Source organism: Podarcis bocagei (assembly GCF_964188305.1).
Source record: "Podarcis bocagei genome assembly, chromosome: 10".
Taxonomy (NCBI): domain Eukaryota; kingdom Metazoa; phylum Chordata; class Lepidosauria; order Squamata; family Lacertidae; genus Podarcis; species Podarcis bocagei.
This window is the reverse complement of record NC_138135.1, coordinates 25577009-25594893: the sequence shown is the minus strand read 5'-3', so window position 1 is coordinate 25594893 and position 17885 is coordinate 25577009. Positions and strand designations below refer to the sequence as shown.

General features: G+C 45.1%; 1 protein-coding gene across 1 annotated transcript in view; it reads left to right on the top strand.

Moving 5' to 3' along the window:
* AKR1D1 (aldo-keto reductase family 1 member D1) overlaps nucleotides 1-17885 on the top strand; it is a 41373-nt gene that overhangs the window by 11591 nt on the left and 11897 nt on the right. Inside the window, exon 2 of the mRNA XM_081212268.1 lies at nucleotides 7992-8159. Within this exon, the coding sequence (XP_081068394.1) occupies nucleotides 7992-8159 (168 nt within the window). The remainder of the gene's footprint in view (nucleotides 1-7991; nucleotides 8160-17885) is intronic.

Here is a 17885-nt window from a genome sequence, read left to right as displayed (position 1 = left end):
TATTCAGAGGCATATTGTCTCCTACCTCCACTGTTGAACAGCCATTGTGGCTAAAATGTGGCATTTTAGCCTTTTACAAAGCTTTGTTGTTGTTGTTTAGTCGTTTAGTCGTGTCCGCCTCTTTGTGACCCCATGGACCAGAGCACGCCTGGCACTCCTGTCTTCCACTGCCTCCAGCAGTTTGGTCAAACGCATGCTGGTAGCTTCGAGAACACTGTCCAACCATCTCGTCCTCTGTCGTCCCCTTCTCCTTGTGCCCTCCATCTTTCCCAACATCAGGGTCATTTCCAGGGAATCTTCTCATGAGGTGGCCAAAGTATTGGAGCCTCAGCTTCACGATCTGTCCTTCCAGTGAGCACTCAGGGCTGATTTCCTTAGGAATGGTAAACATGCAAAAACTACAGGCCTTAACTGTAAGGCCTTGGAGTTTTGCATTCTTCAGCTACCTTTTTCCTCTTTTAAGCTCAGTATTTTTTTTAATCAATATTTGAGATATTTGTTCATTTGCATTTCACTTGTTGCATTCTTATCTCTGGGAGAGTCAAAACAGATTTTGAATAGGGAAGGGATTTGGTTCAGCTAGTTTTCTCAGTATTGCTTGCTAGCATGGCATGTAGAATATACAGTATTTTTCCGTGTATAAGACTAGGTTTCCCCCCTAAAAAATAATGTCAAAAATTAGGGGGCGTCTTATGCACGGATATTGCCGAGGGTGGACCGGCGATTGGTTGTTGCCTCAAAAATAGGGGGTGTCTTATACATGGGGGTTGTCTTATAGACTGAAAAATACGGTATTTGCAGCTTCAGTGCAGTTTTATTGCAGGTCACAGGTAGGCAACTCCCACCTGATTTGAATTCAAATGCCTTGTTTTAGTGAAAACTAATTATTTAAGAAACACTGACACAACATCTGGACTTCAGGTAGTTCATTATTCAAGACTGATGATACAAGACATTTTTATTTTATTTTTTATTTTATAAAAAAGGGATTCTTGATTCAATTACTTCAGAGAAAATTTCAGAAGGCTTTGACATCCTGCCCACTCACCTCCTCTCTAACTTCTTTTCTTCTCTTTCGGGACAAACTCTGAAAGATTGGTCACATCAACCAATTTGTTAAGGGTCCCGAGGACTATGAGAGTCTCCTAACAACTCTCAGCACACTTAAAAAAACCTACAGTTCCCAGAATTCTTTTGGGAGAAGCCATTCCTGTTTTAAAGTAGTATACGTGTGCTTTAGATGCAAAGTTAGGTCCTTTAAAATGTACAGTTCTCTGAATTTTCCAAGACAGTTTTTCAGCCAAGTAGTGTGTACACAAATGTATATGCTGGGATAAAGTGTGCATAAAAATACATATACACAAATACACAACATGGGAAAATGCATTATATTAGGGGAAAGTGCTTTGCCAGTGTGGTGTAGTGGTTAAGAGCGGGGGACTCATAATATGGTGAACCGGGTTTGATTCCCTGCTCCTCCACATGCAGCTGCTGGGTGACCTTGGGCTAGTCACACTTCTCTGAAGTCTCTCAGTCTCACTTACCTCATAGAGCGTTTGTTGTAGGGGAGGAGGGGAAAGGAGATTGTTAGCTGCTTTGAGACTCCTTAGGGTAGTGATAAAGCAGGATATCAAATCCAAACTCCTCCTCCTCCGCCTCTTCTTCTACTTCTTCTTCTGCAATTGCATACAAGCATATACAGTGGTACCTCGGGTTACATACGCTTCAGGTTACATACGCTTCAGGTTACAGACTCCGCTAACCCAGAAATAGTACCTCAGGTTAAGAACTTTGCTTCAGGATGAGAACAGAAATCGTGTGGCGGCGGCGCAGCAGCAGCAGAAGGCCCCATTAGCTAAAGTGGTGCTTCAGGTTAAGAACAGTTTCAGGTTAAGAACGGACCTCCGGAACGAATTAAGTACTTAAAATGAGGTACCACTGTATATGTTAGGAGAAATTTGCACTAAAATACCAATGGCTTAAAAAACCCCAAACTGATGTGGAAACCAAATTTAAGAATGTAAAACTGAGAAACTGAAATTGCCATATTCACCCATCTCTACCGGATGGGGCTTATTATAACTGGCCAATTCACTTGCTGTATATACCACTTTATTGCTTCTGTATTTCCTGTGTTCCATGTATTTTAAAGTGTATGTTTGCTCTGAAATGCACTGTTTGCACTTTAGAAACAAATGCTGGAAAGTATCCAACAGCAGATGCCTTCACTTCTTCCCCAATCATCTGAAAAGATGCACCCGTTCCAAGGGTTGGGCATTTTCTTTTGTCCATATTTCCACCCGAATTCACCAGATATACTCGCAGAACTGCTAACAAAACAAAACCCACCAGTCCTCTGGTATTTGCTCAGGAAGGAGATCAAAGCATTTATAACTGTAAGAAATGAAGGGGGATGAAAGTCTAACTTGGAATCTCGGGAGGTTTTTGGGGATCTGGGCATCATTTTGTGCTAATCAGCCCCAGCTGTTAGGCCTCCAAGTCAAAGGCTTATGGCTTCAGGTGGGGTATTAGAAGAATAAAAAAGGCAAAGGCAACTTCTTTCATGAAAGAAATGTTGGTAATAAGCTATAAACTGTGAGGTTGGAAAGTACAGGATTATAGAGTGGTAAAATGTTGCAAAATAACATTTCCCCTTCTATTTAAGGAGTCACACTTTTAAGAAAATGTTTCCCAGAGAACGCCGAAACCTTCAGATCCACAGCTTAAAATGGTCAATTTAAAACTGGCTAATTGGTGCCATTAACCAAACAATTAAACCCATGTGCACAACGGATAATTGGTGTCATTGTCACACGTGCACATTCCCTTGTCTTTAGGCGCATTAGTTGTTCTGCCCTTAAGCAGGACGGAATGACCCTTTCTATGTACAATTGCGACATGGTGGACCTGCCACAGTTTTGGCACGAAAACTTAGGAAGAGAGCTACTGGATCCAAACAAGCATCGGAAACTAGGAAGTTGCCTAACACCAAATCAGGCCTTTGCTCCATCTAGCTCAATATTGCCTGCTAATGAAGGAATGGGTGCTTCCCAAACCCAAAACTGAGTGTGCAAAACTGACTGTTCTCTTTGACAGGCAGCAACTCTCCAGGGTTTCAGATGATGCGAGTCTCTCCCAGCCCTACCGAGAGGTGCTGAGGTTTGAAGTGGGAACCTCCTGCGTACAAAGCAGATGGTCTGCCACTCAGTTATAGAAAACAATAGAAAAATTATATCCAGAAATATTTCCAGTTTTTGTTTGCTTTTAATCAATTTGGACACATACAGGCTCCAAAATGTTTCAGATTTAGAGTGCTCTGTACATCCAAGCTGTCAGCAAGTCTTTGAAGTACAAAACGAGGAGTGCCCTTTCCCCCCTTAATTTTCTCTCTAGAAGACTGGGTTTTGCAGCAGTAACCTGCAGACCTTCAAAAGGAAGGCTGCATGTGATGGGGTTGGGGTTTAAATCAGTATACCGTATTTTTTGCTCCATAAGACGCACCTAGTTTTTGGAGGAGGATCTGATGGTGAATTTGGGGTGACCCAGTGCAAAAATCCTGAGGATCCATGTGGATCCGTGCTTTGTAACCACATTTTTGCACCATTGCAGCCCCAGGAAACAGTGGATGCGTGATTTTTTTTGGTGCAGGCTGTAGCCATGGACATGCTATGTGATCTGATGGTGACTTTGGGGTGACTCAATGTAAAAATCCTGAAGATCCATGGGCTTTTACCTCCCTCTCCCAGGCAGCCTCCGCTAGCGTCCCTTATCTCTCTTCGGATCCCACCACTCCCTTCCCTCTTGTTTGCCTTAGTGTCTTTTCCTTAGCTGGAGCAGTTTTTTTGCTCCTCCTTTTCTTCTAATCTCTCTCCTTATTGCTTTAGTCTTTCTGTTTCCCCCCCCTTTGCAAGTTTGCTATCTTTACCTCCCCCCCTCCCAGGCAACCTCCTTTATCTCTAGAGTCCCTTATCTCTCTCCCCACAAACAATCAGCAGCTTTGTTTCCACACTCACTTCCCTCTTTCAAGAAAAGAAAAGAAAAGAAAAGAAAAGAAAGAGAAAAAAGAGCATGATCTGCTTTTTGCCCCTAGGCAATTTGGCTCCAGGGATCACACATTCGCACCATAAGATGCACAGACATTTCCCCTTACTTTTTAGGAAGAAAAAAAGTGCTTCTTACGGAGCAAAAAATACGGTATCTCTTTTAAATTGGTATATCTTTTCTGAAAAGTTACAGACAGTCCTTGGAACCGCCGACCCTGCAATTTTGTACGAGTCTCAGGGAAATAGCCATGTCGCACTTAGCCAACAACAACAGCCAAAGGCTTACTTTGCCTTAGCCAAATTCTACAAAGCCACATAACTGGATGGCACTATATCTTTGGTTATGCAAACTAAGTTGATATTATGGGAATAATCAAGGTGCACATGGTTCAAAATCTACATGCTGGTGCTGCTCATTCACCAAAGGAAACAGCCCTTTTCTCTGTTCACCCAATCACAGCGCTGGACAGAAGACAAGATGCATTGTGTTCTTTTCCTATGGTTAGTTTTTAAAGCTATAAAGGGCTGTCTGGGTTTTTTCTTTTGTTTCTGTTTTCGGATCAGAAAGGCAAGGTTAGGAAGGAAGTTGCCATATACTCAATCAGACCACTGGGCCATCTAATTTGGCACCCCAGGAGTTCCCAAACTTGGGTCTCCAGCTGTTTTTGGACTACACTTCCCATAATCCCTGACCTGTTAGCTAGGGGTGATGGGAGTTGTAGTCCAAAAACAGCTGGAGACCCAAATTTGGGAAACACTGGTCTATACTTGCTCTCAGGATTTCAGATGGGGGTCTTTCCCGGCCTTTCCTGGAGATTCACAGATTTTAACCTGGGACCTTCTGTGTGCAAAGCGGATGCTCTTCCGTGGAGCTATGTCACTTCTCCTAAAGGCTGTTTTTGGATGCCAACTCCCATCAGCCCAAGGCAGCAGAGCCCAATAGTCAGATGATGCAAGCTGTGGATCACCAGTTTCACCAAAGATTCCCCATCTCTGGTATGAACAGATAACATTTGCTCTGAGCTCCACTCATAGACCCTCCTGGACCACCCCTACCTAGATTGACCTTTGACCCAGAGAACTCTTCTCCTGAGTACCACTTTTAATTTTGGGGTGACGTGGCCCCTTCCCAACAGAAGGGGCCATAGCATGGGTACATTGCATATGGAAGGTTCAAGAGTCAGCAGATACTTAGCAAAGTTCTCTCTTGAGACCCTGGAGAGCCACAGCCAATCAGAGCAAGTCAGCCGCTATGCCTGGCCGACCAATGGTCAGTCTCAGAAAACTGTGAAGCCATTGCAGTGGAGCAGTAAGAGTGGGCGGAAGCGGGTTCAAATCCCCACTCAGCCATGAAGCTTGCTGTGTGACCTTGGTCCAGACATTATATCTCCACCTAAGCTACCTCACAAGGCGGTTGTGAGGGTTACATTGGGGCAGGAAGAGAACCATGAACAATGCCTCAGTCACCTTGGAGGGAGAACAGTGTATCAATGTAATAAACTCAATATAATCCAGGTTCATATGTTTCCTACCTTAAGGGGCACCACTGGGCTGCATCCTAGCTCTGAAGGAAGACGCCATCTTGGAAGGCACAGCAATGTGTGTCCTAGATAGATGGTTTATATCATATTCTCATCACCCCAGTTACCACTTCTCTTTTATCTGCTGTTTCTGAGTTCCTTCTTTCCTTAGATTTATTTTTGCTCGTTTCTTGACGCCTACATTACTTAAGGAAGGCTGCCAGCATTATTATTCCCTCCCTCTCCTTAAAAGCTGAGTGTGTTCTGGTGCTTTGGTGTTTTCTAGGAAATACAACATCTCACCTTTTGCCAGATGGAAATTCTGGGAATGCTCCCTCGTGTAACTTGCATCTTCAGAGTTCTGCTAAAAAATAAAACCTGAGCTGCCTCGTCTGTAACATCTCAAAACGCTTTAGGCACTTTCTGTGACCTGCTCTAATACCCCTCAGATTTTGGTTCTGGTGTTAAGTGGTTTGCCCATTTATTTATTCCAGTCTGCATTTGGGTGTTATGACGGTGTTTGAGAACTGTCTTCTCTACTGATGCATTTGAATGTTAAGTGTGTTTATTGCTATTTTAAATCTTGGATTTTAATGTCTGTATTTTATTGAGGAAGTGTAGCCTACTTTAAAGGCACACTTTAAAACCATTCATTAATCAATTGTCATTATTCTAATTAAGAATAAAGAAAGTTCACCTTCTATAAACTTCATTTATAAATGTGGTGGAATAATAGTAATAATAGTTATTGATAATAATAATTTCCAAGTAACACTTTAAGGAGGAGACATTATAGGATTTCACTGTAAAACTCATTGATAGCTATAGTGGTTCCTGCTGGTTGTGGTGTGGAGGATTCTAGTGAAAATGTCACAAAATAGTGAGCAAGCCTGTGAGTTTCTCCAGAGCTGTTAATCAGGCTAGAATGTTAAGGGAAAATGAGATGATGATAAACACAGGATGTCTGCAGATTGAAACATTCTTAAGGTGAATGCTGGATCGTTGGCATCAAAATACCAATACATTTCCTCCCACCCTCTTTAATTTGGATTTTCCCTTTCACAGGACAATCAAATAAACTAAACTAAACTAAACAAACAAACAAACAAACCCAGCCCCAACTACAGTCGTACCTTGGAAGCCGAACACTTTGTCACTCGGACATTTTGACTCCCAAACGCCGCAAACCCGGAAGCGAGTGTTCCAGTTTGTGAACGTTCTTTTGGAACCCGAATGTGTGATGTGGCTTCCGATTGGCTGCAGGAGCTTCATGTAGCCAATCAGAAGCCGTGCCTTGCTTTCTAAATGTTTTGGAAGTCAAACGGACTTCCAGAACAGATTCCGTTCAGCTTCCAAGGTGCCACTATACTGCCAATTGTGGGATACGTAGTTGCTTTGCTTCTGTTTCCCAGTTATGTAGTTCAATAAAGGTTCATGCTGTTATTACTGTGTTTTGCCTCGTGGGAACCCACCTACACTTCAGGCCGGTCACCCTCTCTCGACCTAAACTATTTTGCAGAGTTGTGGTGAGCATGAAATGAGGAAGAGAAGCACCATCTACATCCGCTTGAGTTCCTTGGAGGAAAAGTAGGATATATAGTAAAGTAATAAATGTATGGGGGACGCGGGTGGCGCTGTGGGTAAAACCTCAGCGCCTAGGACTTGCCGATTGCATGGTTGGCGGTTCGAATCCCCACGGCGGGGTGAGCTCCCGTCTTTCGGTCCCAGCTCCTGCCCACCTAGCAGTTCGAAAGCACCCTTAAAGTGCAAGTAGATAAATAGATACCGCTTTATAGCGGGAAGGTAAATGCAGTGGCGTAGCGTGGGTTGTCAGCACCCGGGGCAAGGCAAGTAATTTGCGCCCCCTAACCCATGGATTTGCGCCCCCTAACCTGTGGATTTGCGCCCCCTAACCCTAACCCCCAGATGTTGCGCCCGGTGCGGCCGGGCCCCCCTGCACCCCCCACGCTACGCCACTGGGTAAATGGCGTTCCGTGTGCTGCGCTGGTGCTGGCTTGCCAGAGCAGCGATGTCACACTGGCCACGTGACCCGGAAGTGTCTGTGGACAGCGCCGGCTCCTGGCCTCTAGAGTGAGATGAGCGCACAACCCTAGAGTCTGACAAGACTGGCCCGTATGGGCAGGGGTACCTTTACCTTTACCTTTAATAAATGTATAGGCCAGATATAAGTTCTCCAAACTTCTGTTCTGTAAAGCCTCTAGAGCTATATTTCAGTATGCTCTTCTTTTGTTTTCAGCAGGCTTGCATTTAAATGTGGCTTGATTGGTATCCTAAGTTCATTTCCGTGACTTGTTCCTTTTGTGGCTTTAGCCATTCTTTTGCAGGGGGCGGGCAGCTGTGGAGGTTGAAAGGAGGTATAAATACAAAAATAAAGCTCTCCCCCCCACTTCTCTCTTCTGATTGGCAGACCCCCAAAGGCACTTGTGCCGAATCTGTGAAAACCGCCATTGATGCAGGTTACCGCCACATTGACGGTGCTTTTGTGTATTACAATGAACATGAAGTGGGACAGGCCATCCGGGAGAAGATCTCTGAAGGAAAGGTCAAACGTGAAGACATCTTTTATTGTGGCAAGGTGAGAAATCCTAATTATTGGTGAGGGTGAGGGTGAGGGTGGGGAGTGTCAGGAACACATCTCGTTGGCCTTAACCTGCATTTTGTTTTCTTCAAGTCAAAGGTGAAATGTGGGAGGTTTTGGCAGGTAAGGAAACAAAGGAAAATTGTGTGCGGTGCAAGCAGCATTGGAAGGAGCTACAAGCCACACTCTCCAACCATCCTGAAATTCCTGGCACAGTCCCAAAAATCCTTTAGCCATCCCGGCTTCTCACGGTGTCACGGACAGTCCCGATCTCTTAAGAAAATCTCTCCTTGCTCTCTGTTCCTATCTTAATTATTTGCTTGGCTGATGGACTGGTGTCAAGGGTCATTTCTCACAAAGGCTTTATATGTAGCTTCAAAAAGAATATATATATATAAATTTACTGTCTCCACCCCTCAAGAAAGATATTGTAATGATACGAGAAGCCTTTCTTCAGATTCTGCTCTTCAGCAACTTAACGTCTTTGCCATTGGCCTTGACAAGTTTCCTCTTAAAATTTCCATATTGAAAATTACAATAATATAAAACAATATACGTAATAATAATAATAAAAAATCCCAGTGCAATCAAAGATAATAGACCCACTTAGGATTTTAAAGAATCTCCTGGTCTCACTGCACTAATCCTTTCCTCTTTTTTTGCTACACAGAATTTCCTTGCTGTTAAAGCACACAGAGCTGTTCCGTAGGTCACTGAAGAGTACACATTTCCTAATAAAAACACTAAGTTCTTGTTTGGAAGAGTTGGTTAATTGGTTAACAGCCTGCCCGCTGCTCCAAATCTTGAGTGGAAGGGCAGGCTGCTGGCAGAGCAGCACCCCCACCCCCATTCAGCAGCCCAGGAGTGTGGGGCATGGGCGCACAGCCTTCCCGTTGCTCCAAAGCTTCCCGGGGCTGCAGGGGGAAGCCGAGTCTGCCGGCAGATGAGCGCGGCTCCCCCACCCCCACCCCCCAAGAGCAGTCCAAGAGCGTGCCACACTCCGGCAATTTGGCTCCAGGGACCACACATTCGCTCCATAGGACGCACAGACATTTCCCCTTACTTTTTAAGAGTAAAAAAGTGCATCCTATGGAGCAAAAAATACGGTATTTCCCAAGTACCTTTGCCTCAGCACATCATAGAAGAAGCATTTCAGCAAACAATGTTATGGTTCAAATTACATGTGCAGATGATGAGATTAGACAAATTCATGGAGGATAAGGCTATTCTATCTCCACAGTCAGAAACGGCATGGATACCTGTTAAGCCATTGGGATGTCCTAGCTCCTGCCCCCAAAACATACAAGCAGAGGCTCTTACTTGTAAGTAAGAGATATTTCTTAGGGCAAATAATGATACAGATTCAGGGGCAGACAAGAGGCTTAGAAGTCATGATTCAAGAATTCAAAAGCAGGGCAAGAGGTTCAGAACTGGACAGAAGCAACAGAGATGTCCCAACAACTTGACACACCCCATCTGCCAAGCTTTTAAAGACAAGGTGTAGCATGCTCACCTGCGACACTTGCTCACCGTGGGGGAATGTTGAGACTATACCATTTATAGTTTTGTACACACGTAACATAGAGGCTTCAACATATGCACACACTTTCATCCTCCATCTATTTATTATCATTATTAAATTTGTATACTGCCCTTCATCCATAGATTTCAGAGTGGTTCACAACAAAAAAATTACAATATAAAAAAATAATATGTAAGCATCTAGGTAGGCAAGAGGCATGATCACAGTTCAATGACATATTACAGCCAGGCAAATGCACTCAGGTAGGGCACAGAAGAGGGGGAAGAAATGGAGGCATTGAGAGATTTTACTTTCTTGGGCTCCATGATCACTGCAGGTGGTGACGGCAGTCATGAAATTAAAAGACGCCTGCTTCTTGGGAGAAAAGCAATGAAAACCTAGACAGCATCTTAAAAAGCAGAGAGATCACCTTGCCAACAAAGGTCCGAATAGTTAAAGCTATGGTTTTCCCAGTAGTGATGTATGGAAGTGAGAGCTAGACCATAGAGAAGGCTGATCGCCAAAGAATTGATGCTTTTGAATTATGGTGCTGGAGGAGACTCTTGAGAGTCCCATGGACTGCAAGAAGATCAAACCTATCCATTCTTAAGGAAATCAGCCCTGAGTGCTCACTGGAAGGACAGATCCTGAAGCTGAGGCTCCAATACTTTGGCTACCTCATGAGAAAGGAAAACTCCCTGGAAAAGACCCTGATGTTGGGTCCAAAGAGAGAGGCATGGAGGGCTACATTTGGACCCCAAGCCTAACATTTTTGACTTCTTATTTAAGGCCAACTCCACAAGGTCCTCTAGCAAAAAGACCCTGTGAAGGGCAGAGGTTTTCAACCTTTTTGAGTCCACAGTTCCCTTGACCAACTACATTCTTTCTGTGGCACCCCTGTGGGGCTCAGGAGCCCAGTTATGTCACCCCTTGCCTGCAGAGCTGGCAGCCTCTCACCCTTTTTTGAACACCCTCCCTTGTGTAGTGTTCCCTTGGCCTCCTCTCTTCTTCCCTCTCATTGGGAGTCCTCCAGGCAGCTACTGCTGCCACCCCCAGTCTCTGAGCTGACCCCTCTGCCCCAAAGAGAGGTACCGTATTTTTCGCCCCATAAGACGCACCGGCCCATAAGACGCACCTAGATTTTTGGGGGGGAAATAAAGGAAAAAAAATTTATTTCCCCCCCAGGTGCGCTGCGCTACACCAGGAGCTTGGGGCGTGCGGAGCTCAGCGCGCCCCAAGCTTCTGCGTGCCGGCAAGGTCTCCGCTAGCGTGGGAGAGCCGGGCGCCTCTCCCAGGGCTAGCGGACCCCTGCGCTATTCCAGAAGCTTGGGGCGCGCTGAGGTCAGCGCGCCCCAAGCTTCTGCGTGCTGGCAAGCAGTCCGCTAGCCTTGGGAGAGCCGCGGGGCTCTCCCAGGGCTAGCGGATCGCTGCGCTACACCAGGAGCTTGGGGCGTGCTGAGCTCAGCGCGCCCCAAGCTTCTAGGTGCGCGCAAGCAGTCCGCTGCCGCCCCAAGCCTCGCGCACCCGGCGGGACCTCCTGCCGGGTGCGCGAGGCTTGCAGACACTCGCCTGAAGCAGGGGGAGCCCTCCCGAGGGCTCCCCGTGCTTCGGGTGACAGGCTGCCGCTCCAAGCCTCGCGCACCCGGTGGGACCTCCTGCCGGGCGCGCGAGGCTTGCAGGCATTCGCCCCATAAGACGCACCCCGATTTCCCCTTCATTTTTGGAGGGGGAAAAGTGCGTCTTATGGGGCGAAAAATACGGTACCTCTCAGAGGACCATTCGCCTGTGGAGCTTATAGCCAGGGATGCTGCAATAAACAGCTGTACAAGCCTTTGGGAGGCAGAGACACAAGAAGAAGAGAAGAGAAGAAGAGTTTTGGATTTGATATCCCGCTTTATCACTACCCGAAGGAGTCTCAAAGTGGCTAACATTCTCTTTTCCCTTCCTCCCCCACAACAAACACTCTGTGAGGTGAGTGGGGCTGAGAGGCTTCAGAGAAGTGTGACTAGCCCAAGGTCATCCAGCAGCTGCATGTGGAAGAGCAGGGAAGTGAACCCGGTTCACCAGATTACGAGTCCACCGCTCTTAACCACTACACCACACTGGCTCTCCTACAAGCCTACTGCTATCTAAATAGAACTGTTTGGTTTTCTGTATTCTTGCCAGTGTATCATAAACAAAGATGTTGCAAAAGTGCCATTTCCTCTGTTGCACTTCTGTCCTTCCCTCACCCCTTTGCCTAACCCAGCAATGTTTTTGAATGTTTCCTGGCTCTCTCTTACAAGCTCACCATTAGTTATGCACCAGGTTGTGCCCAAGCATCCATCTGGATGGGAAGCAAAAAAACAACACACAACTGGATGGGAGGAAAAAGGGACAGAGACCGGTGTTGCCTGTGGTACCCCTGGCCATCATTCAAGGTACCCTAGGCTTCCACGGCACGCTGGTTGAAAACCACTGGTTAAGAGCATTGCTAAAGCCTTGTCTCTATTATCCCCACTGCTGTTTACTAACCTAAAGGGAATATTCCAGCTGTTCCTGTTTCATGCTACTTTTTATTTTTTAAATTCAGAGCCATGACAATGCAGTTTGGGAGGCGAGCTGCAGAGTAGGAAAAGTGGGGTGGGGAGACTCCCTAAGAATCCCAAGGACTTCTGAAAGGGAAGAATGGTTGGTATGAATGTGGTTCCAATTACCCTTGAGGCTGCCACATTAAGCAACTGGCTTTCAGGGAGGGAAGGGCTGAAAATAAAAGCCAGAATCCCTTAGGCTGAGCCTCCGTCTCTGAAGCTGCTAATTGATCTGTGCCGGACTGCAGGAAATGGCTAATTTCTTGTGTCTAAGTCTTGATTTTTATATTTTTGAAAGGGAAGAGGAGGCCGCTGAAATCTAGACAGCAATCTTTAAGCCTTAATCTCCAGTCAAGTAAACCTCTTGAATGAGGGAGAAGTTGGTCTCAAAGCCACCAATGAAGTGTTATTTCACAAATCCTGAGTGGCTGGTTGATGCCTAATGAGAAAGAGAGAGCTATAGAATTCCTAACATGAGAAAAATGGTCAAAAACTGTCCAAGTCATAATGTGGCTGCTACATTTTTGTATGACCGTGTGGTTGTAATGGTCAGAGAGCTGGACTAGGAGACCAGGGTTCCAATCTCCACTCAGCCATGAAGCACGCAGGAATGACCTTGGGCTAGTCACTGTCTCTGAGCCTACCTCAAAGGGTTGTTGTGAGTTTAAAATCGGAAGCAGAGAAGAACAGTGTATGCAGCCTTGAGCTCCTTAGAGGAAAGGTGGGATAGAAATGTCATAATAAATAACAATAAATAGATGATAAGAAGCATGACATTCAAACAGGACATCCGGATTGACCACTGGGTCCACCTTGTGCTGCTAGCCAGCTTGGAGCAACAAATCTTGCATATTCTTCACACTGGTAACATTGTCTTAGTTCATCTGAGACCTTGCAGCCCAGGCATAGGCAAACTCGGCCTTCCAGATGTTTTGAGACTACAGTTCCCATCATCCCTGACCATTGGTCCTGTTAGCTAGGGATGATGGGAGTTATAGTCCCAAAACATCTGGAGGGCCAAGTTTGCCTATGCCTGTTGCGCAGACCATTCTGCTTGCCAGATTCCAGAATCTAGGCAGAGATTGGGGCATAAGCCATGAGGCACAGTTCTTGATGAAAATTTGCTTTCATTCTGCTCCATAGATACTGTGGGGCAATCGTCTTCACTGCAGCTGCAGATTCCCCACCAAAGTGACACAAGTATCAACTGTAGAGTTGCCTAACTCGGCAGCATTTGGAAACTTGTACAGGAAAGGAAAGGATTGTCACAAAATATCTAGCACCACCATTAACAGCTGCAAGCACTGTCATAACAAAACACTGGAAAGTCCTGCAAAATAATAAAATCTTACTGTAATGGGTCACTTCCCTTATCAGATCATACAAGAAAAATCTTGAGTTTAAAAAACTGATAGAGAATTTTCCTTGAGATACCATTGGCTATGCCCACATGATACATTAAAAAAACCCACCTTATATCATCTCAACATTCATGGAGAATCCTGGGAACTGAACTTTGTTAAAGGTGCTGGAAATTTTAGCTCTGTGAGGTCAGCGCTCTATAGTTTGTTAAGTCAGAAAGTGGCATAAAAGTGCTTTAAATGCATTGTGTGGATGTGGAAAGGGATATATTAAGTTGCTGATCAGTGGAACCTTGGTTCTCGAACTTAATCTGTTCGACTCCCAAAACGTTAGAAAACCAAGGCACAGCTTCTGATTAGCGCAGGCACCCCGGAAACAATAGCCGACAGCTGCATTGGACGTTCGGCTTCCGGAAAATGTTCGAAAACCAGATCACTTACTTCCAGTTTCGGCATTTGGGAGCCGATTTGTTTGTCAACTGAGCCATTCGAGAACCAAGGTTCTACTGTACAATGTATTATAAGTGACAAGTGTGTTGGTTTGTTGGAATATTTCTAGATAATATGATTGTTCCTTTTCCTTCTGCATAATTACGATTGTTACCATCTATTTATGGAAGCGTTTTGTCTAAAATTCTTAGGTTTTGATGATAAGCAGTACAAAGGACACTTTAATAATCCAGTTCTAACTATCTTTACTCAAAACAGCTAGATCTCTGAAATCTGTAGAAGTTCTAAAGCAGCTTTCAACAATGCCTTGCCCTCCATCAGGTTTGGACTCCAGCTCCCATCGTCCTCACTCAATTGGGCCAGTGGCTGAGGATGAAGGGAGTGGTAGTCCAACAACATCTGCAGTGTGCCAGCTTGAAGAAGGCTGAGCTGGAGTTAGGCAACTGACTCATCAGAAATTATTCCAAACTCGCAAGTGCCAGGATAATTGTGCACAATCAAAAATTATTTGCTGACTGAAAGCAGCAGCATCTGTATTCTGGCACAGTTCTCAAAGCAAAGCATTATTTTATTTTATTGCATGCAAAGAACTTGAAGGTCCAACCCCCACCTCACCCCCGATTTTCCTACACTGCCAGAAATTTTGGTTGTTTGGCTGCTCCTCCCCACCCCCACCCCAATAGTTCTTCTATTTCATTAAGTTGAAAGCAATGTTTGCGGAGAAAGTGATGTCCTGGGACAAAAGAATAATTTGGCAGCTTCCTGGTGCTCTCGCTTATTGACACATGACTGCTATGTGCACTGAGAAGATCCTCTTGAACACAAATAGTAAAAAAGAGTTGGGAAGAGAGAAGACCCATGATGTAACAAGAAGCTAATATTTACAATGCAAAGAATAACCCAGCGTTCATAGCCTTTCCTAGAAAGGGTTTTTGTTTTTGTTTTCTGGAGCTGCTTGCCATGCACACTTTGAAAATGATCAAATGAAGCCAAGAACTGGGTCCTATTCCTGCAGCAGAACCGTATCCATAACTCCTCAGAAGTAAGCCTCATTTAGTTAGATGGGATTTACTCTCAGGTAACTGGGTGTAGGATTGCAGCAGTACAGGAGACGATATATGGAAACCATCTCAATTTGAGAATTGGAAGAACGGAAAATTCACACAGGGCTATTATTACTATTGGTGTTTATCAGCTTAAGGAGACTATCAGAAGAGATCATAAAGAAAAAAGAGAAAATATATGAACGAGATGTGATGTGGAAACAGCAAGACAAGATGGGATAGAACTATGAACTTTCTTTGGACTGATTTGGACTGATTGGGACATTAACGCAGCAGCAAGAAGATGATCAGAATCCCCCTTCGGATCTTGAAATATGGGTCCCCCCAACAAAATTTAAAATTCGGCTTTGTAATTCGGAATTTTTGTGATATGATTTAATTTGATGTGATTGGCCAGTTAATAAAAATTATATATAAAAAAAGGATTGCAGCAGTACAGTTTACTTCTGTTGAAGTGGCTACTTCTGGACTGCCATGAAAAAAGAACAAAGAGTTTTGTGGCACCATAAAGTCTAACAATTTACTATGGCAAACACTCTCGTGACCTAAAATTCCTTTTGTTAGATACAAGTCAAGTTTTCATGAACACAGTCTTAACAGTGAATCCGTAAGTGACTGTGGAGGCCAATTCTGGATCCAAGTCAAGTCAAGTCAAGTTTTATTGCGGCCAAAGCCAGTGACACTAAACACCACAAGATCAGACAACAGGAAATCAGCAACAACCTCAGAAAAGAAAAAAGGTTACACAAGGGAACTTCGCAGTGTGCCATTCAACAGAAGAGATTTACGCTTCCTAATTACTAAAGTGCAAAATTTAGCCACCTCATAAGATATTGAGCTTGAGGAATCTTCCAGGAGGTATTTTCGAAGAATTTCAGGGGAGGATTCCAAAGAATATTGAAGGGGTATAAATTTTGATAGAAGCGGTAAAATAAGTTGAACTCGTTCTTCACTATAAAATTCGCAAAATAGAAGAATGTGTGTGACAGATTCTACCTTATTAGACATACAAGGGCAGAGACGCGCATGCATTGGAACCCGCGTGAATTTGCCGAACAGCACTGCTGAGGGCATTGTCTCAAAGCGGGCTCTAGAGAAAGCCCATCTATAGGCTTCGTTAGTGATGTTAGTTAAGTAAGGGGCAGCTGCAAAATTGGGCCAAGCTTTTAAACATCTATACGTCTCCGGGAGTAGGGCGCCCTCCCGCTGCAATTCGATATCATAAAGTCTCCGAGTGATAATAGCTTTTGCCTTGTTCAGAGTTCCAATAAAAAGACTTTCAGGGTTCAGACCAATTTGTTTGATCTTGTTAGTTATTTGCATAAGGCAAGGAGGATAGGGAACTGCGGCCAGGAAGCAAGGTAACAGACCCTTAGGATTGTAATGGATTTTCAGCCAGAGGGATATTGCTTGTTCCCAGACTTTTAATTCCACTCTGGGCAGACCTGCCTCTTGCCTTAAGACTGCATTAGGTGTACAGTTAGGGGTAGCAAATAATGATCTTAAGAATTTAGATTGTACTGTTTCAAGGGTCTTAAGGTTGGCAGAGGGGCTAATTTGAGAGCCATATAGAAGTTAGGCTAAAGATTTTGCCTGAAAGACTGTTAGGGCCATCGGGAGGAAGCCAGCTCCTTTCCTTCTGAATAATCTAAGGATAGCATTTGCACTTCTTTCTGCTGATATAGCTGATGTGGTCAAGTGTGTTGACAATTTGGCATTATAAGAGAAAGTAATGCCTAAGTATTGGAAGGTCTTAGTCTGTTCAATGGCGTTTCCCTTTACGCTCCAATTATCCTTCCTGAAGGAGCGGTTAAAATGTACAATTTTGGTTTTGGCAAAGTTAATTGTTAACAGTTCAGTGTTACATTGGTCACTAAACTTTCCTAAGGCACGTTTCAGACCCACTTTGGTTTGAGAGAGAAGAACAGCGTCATCCGCATACAATAAAATTGGTACTTTTCTGCCATTAGAGCAGTGTTTCTCAACCTTTTTTGGGCAAAGGCACACTTGTTTCATGAAAAAAATCTCGAGGCACACCACCATGCCAGATGGGGAAAGGTCACTTTTTACTTGTGTAAAAAAAAATAAAAAAATTGTAACAGCATAGAAGGTAATGGTTAGGCTAGCATCCCTCTTCCAAATATGCTAGGTTTTTATTTGCAGGGACTGTTCTACATGGGAAAGCATTCAGCACTGTCATTCTCCCATCTGCCATCTGAATTGGTACTATTCTGGGTCAACTTACTCTGCTGCATGTGTAGATGAAAATGGCACCAAGTGTGGGGGAGGGGGCAGAACAGGTTTCAGATACAGGATATTAAGCATACACGTACTTCAGATTGAACTGGTTGCTGCCTTGGCAAGCGCAATACCTACCAGGCTCAACGCCGGTCTCGCACTGCCGCTTCCCGCGCTCTCAAGGACCCGGGAGGAGGAAGGCGTGAAGGGAATCCCGAAGGCGCGAAAACCTCGCGCATGCGCAGGCCTTCCGCCTGCGACAGCCCAGTAGGCCGGCCGAAGCGAGCGGCGATGGGATGTGGGAGGGAGCTCGCTCGCCGCCCCGCGTGTGCCTATGTGGGGCACGTTACAGCCCCGTGACGTCAGCGCCACACAGGCAGCCAGGCAGGCAGACGGCGAGAGCCCCGCGCTGGGCGGCCTCTCCTCGCCGCCGCCGCCCCGCCTCTCGCCGCCCGACTCGCCCGCCTCCCTCCCACGGCACACCAGGCAACGTCTCGCGGCACACTAGTGTGCCGCGG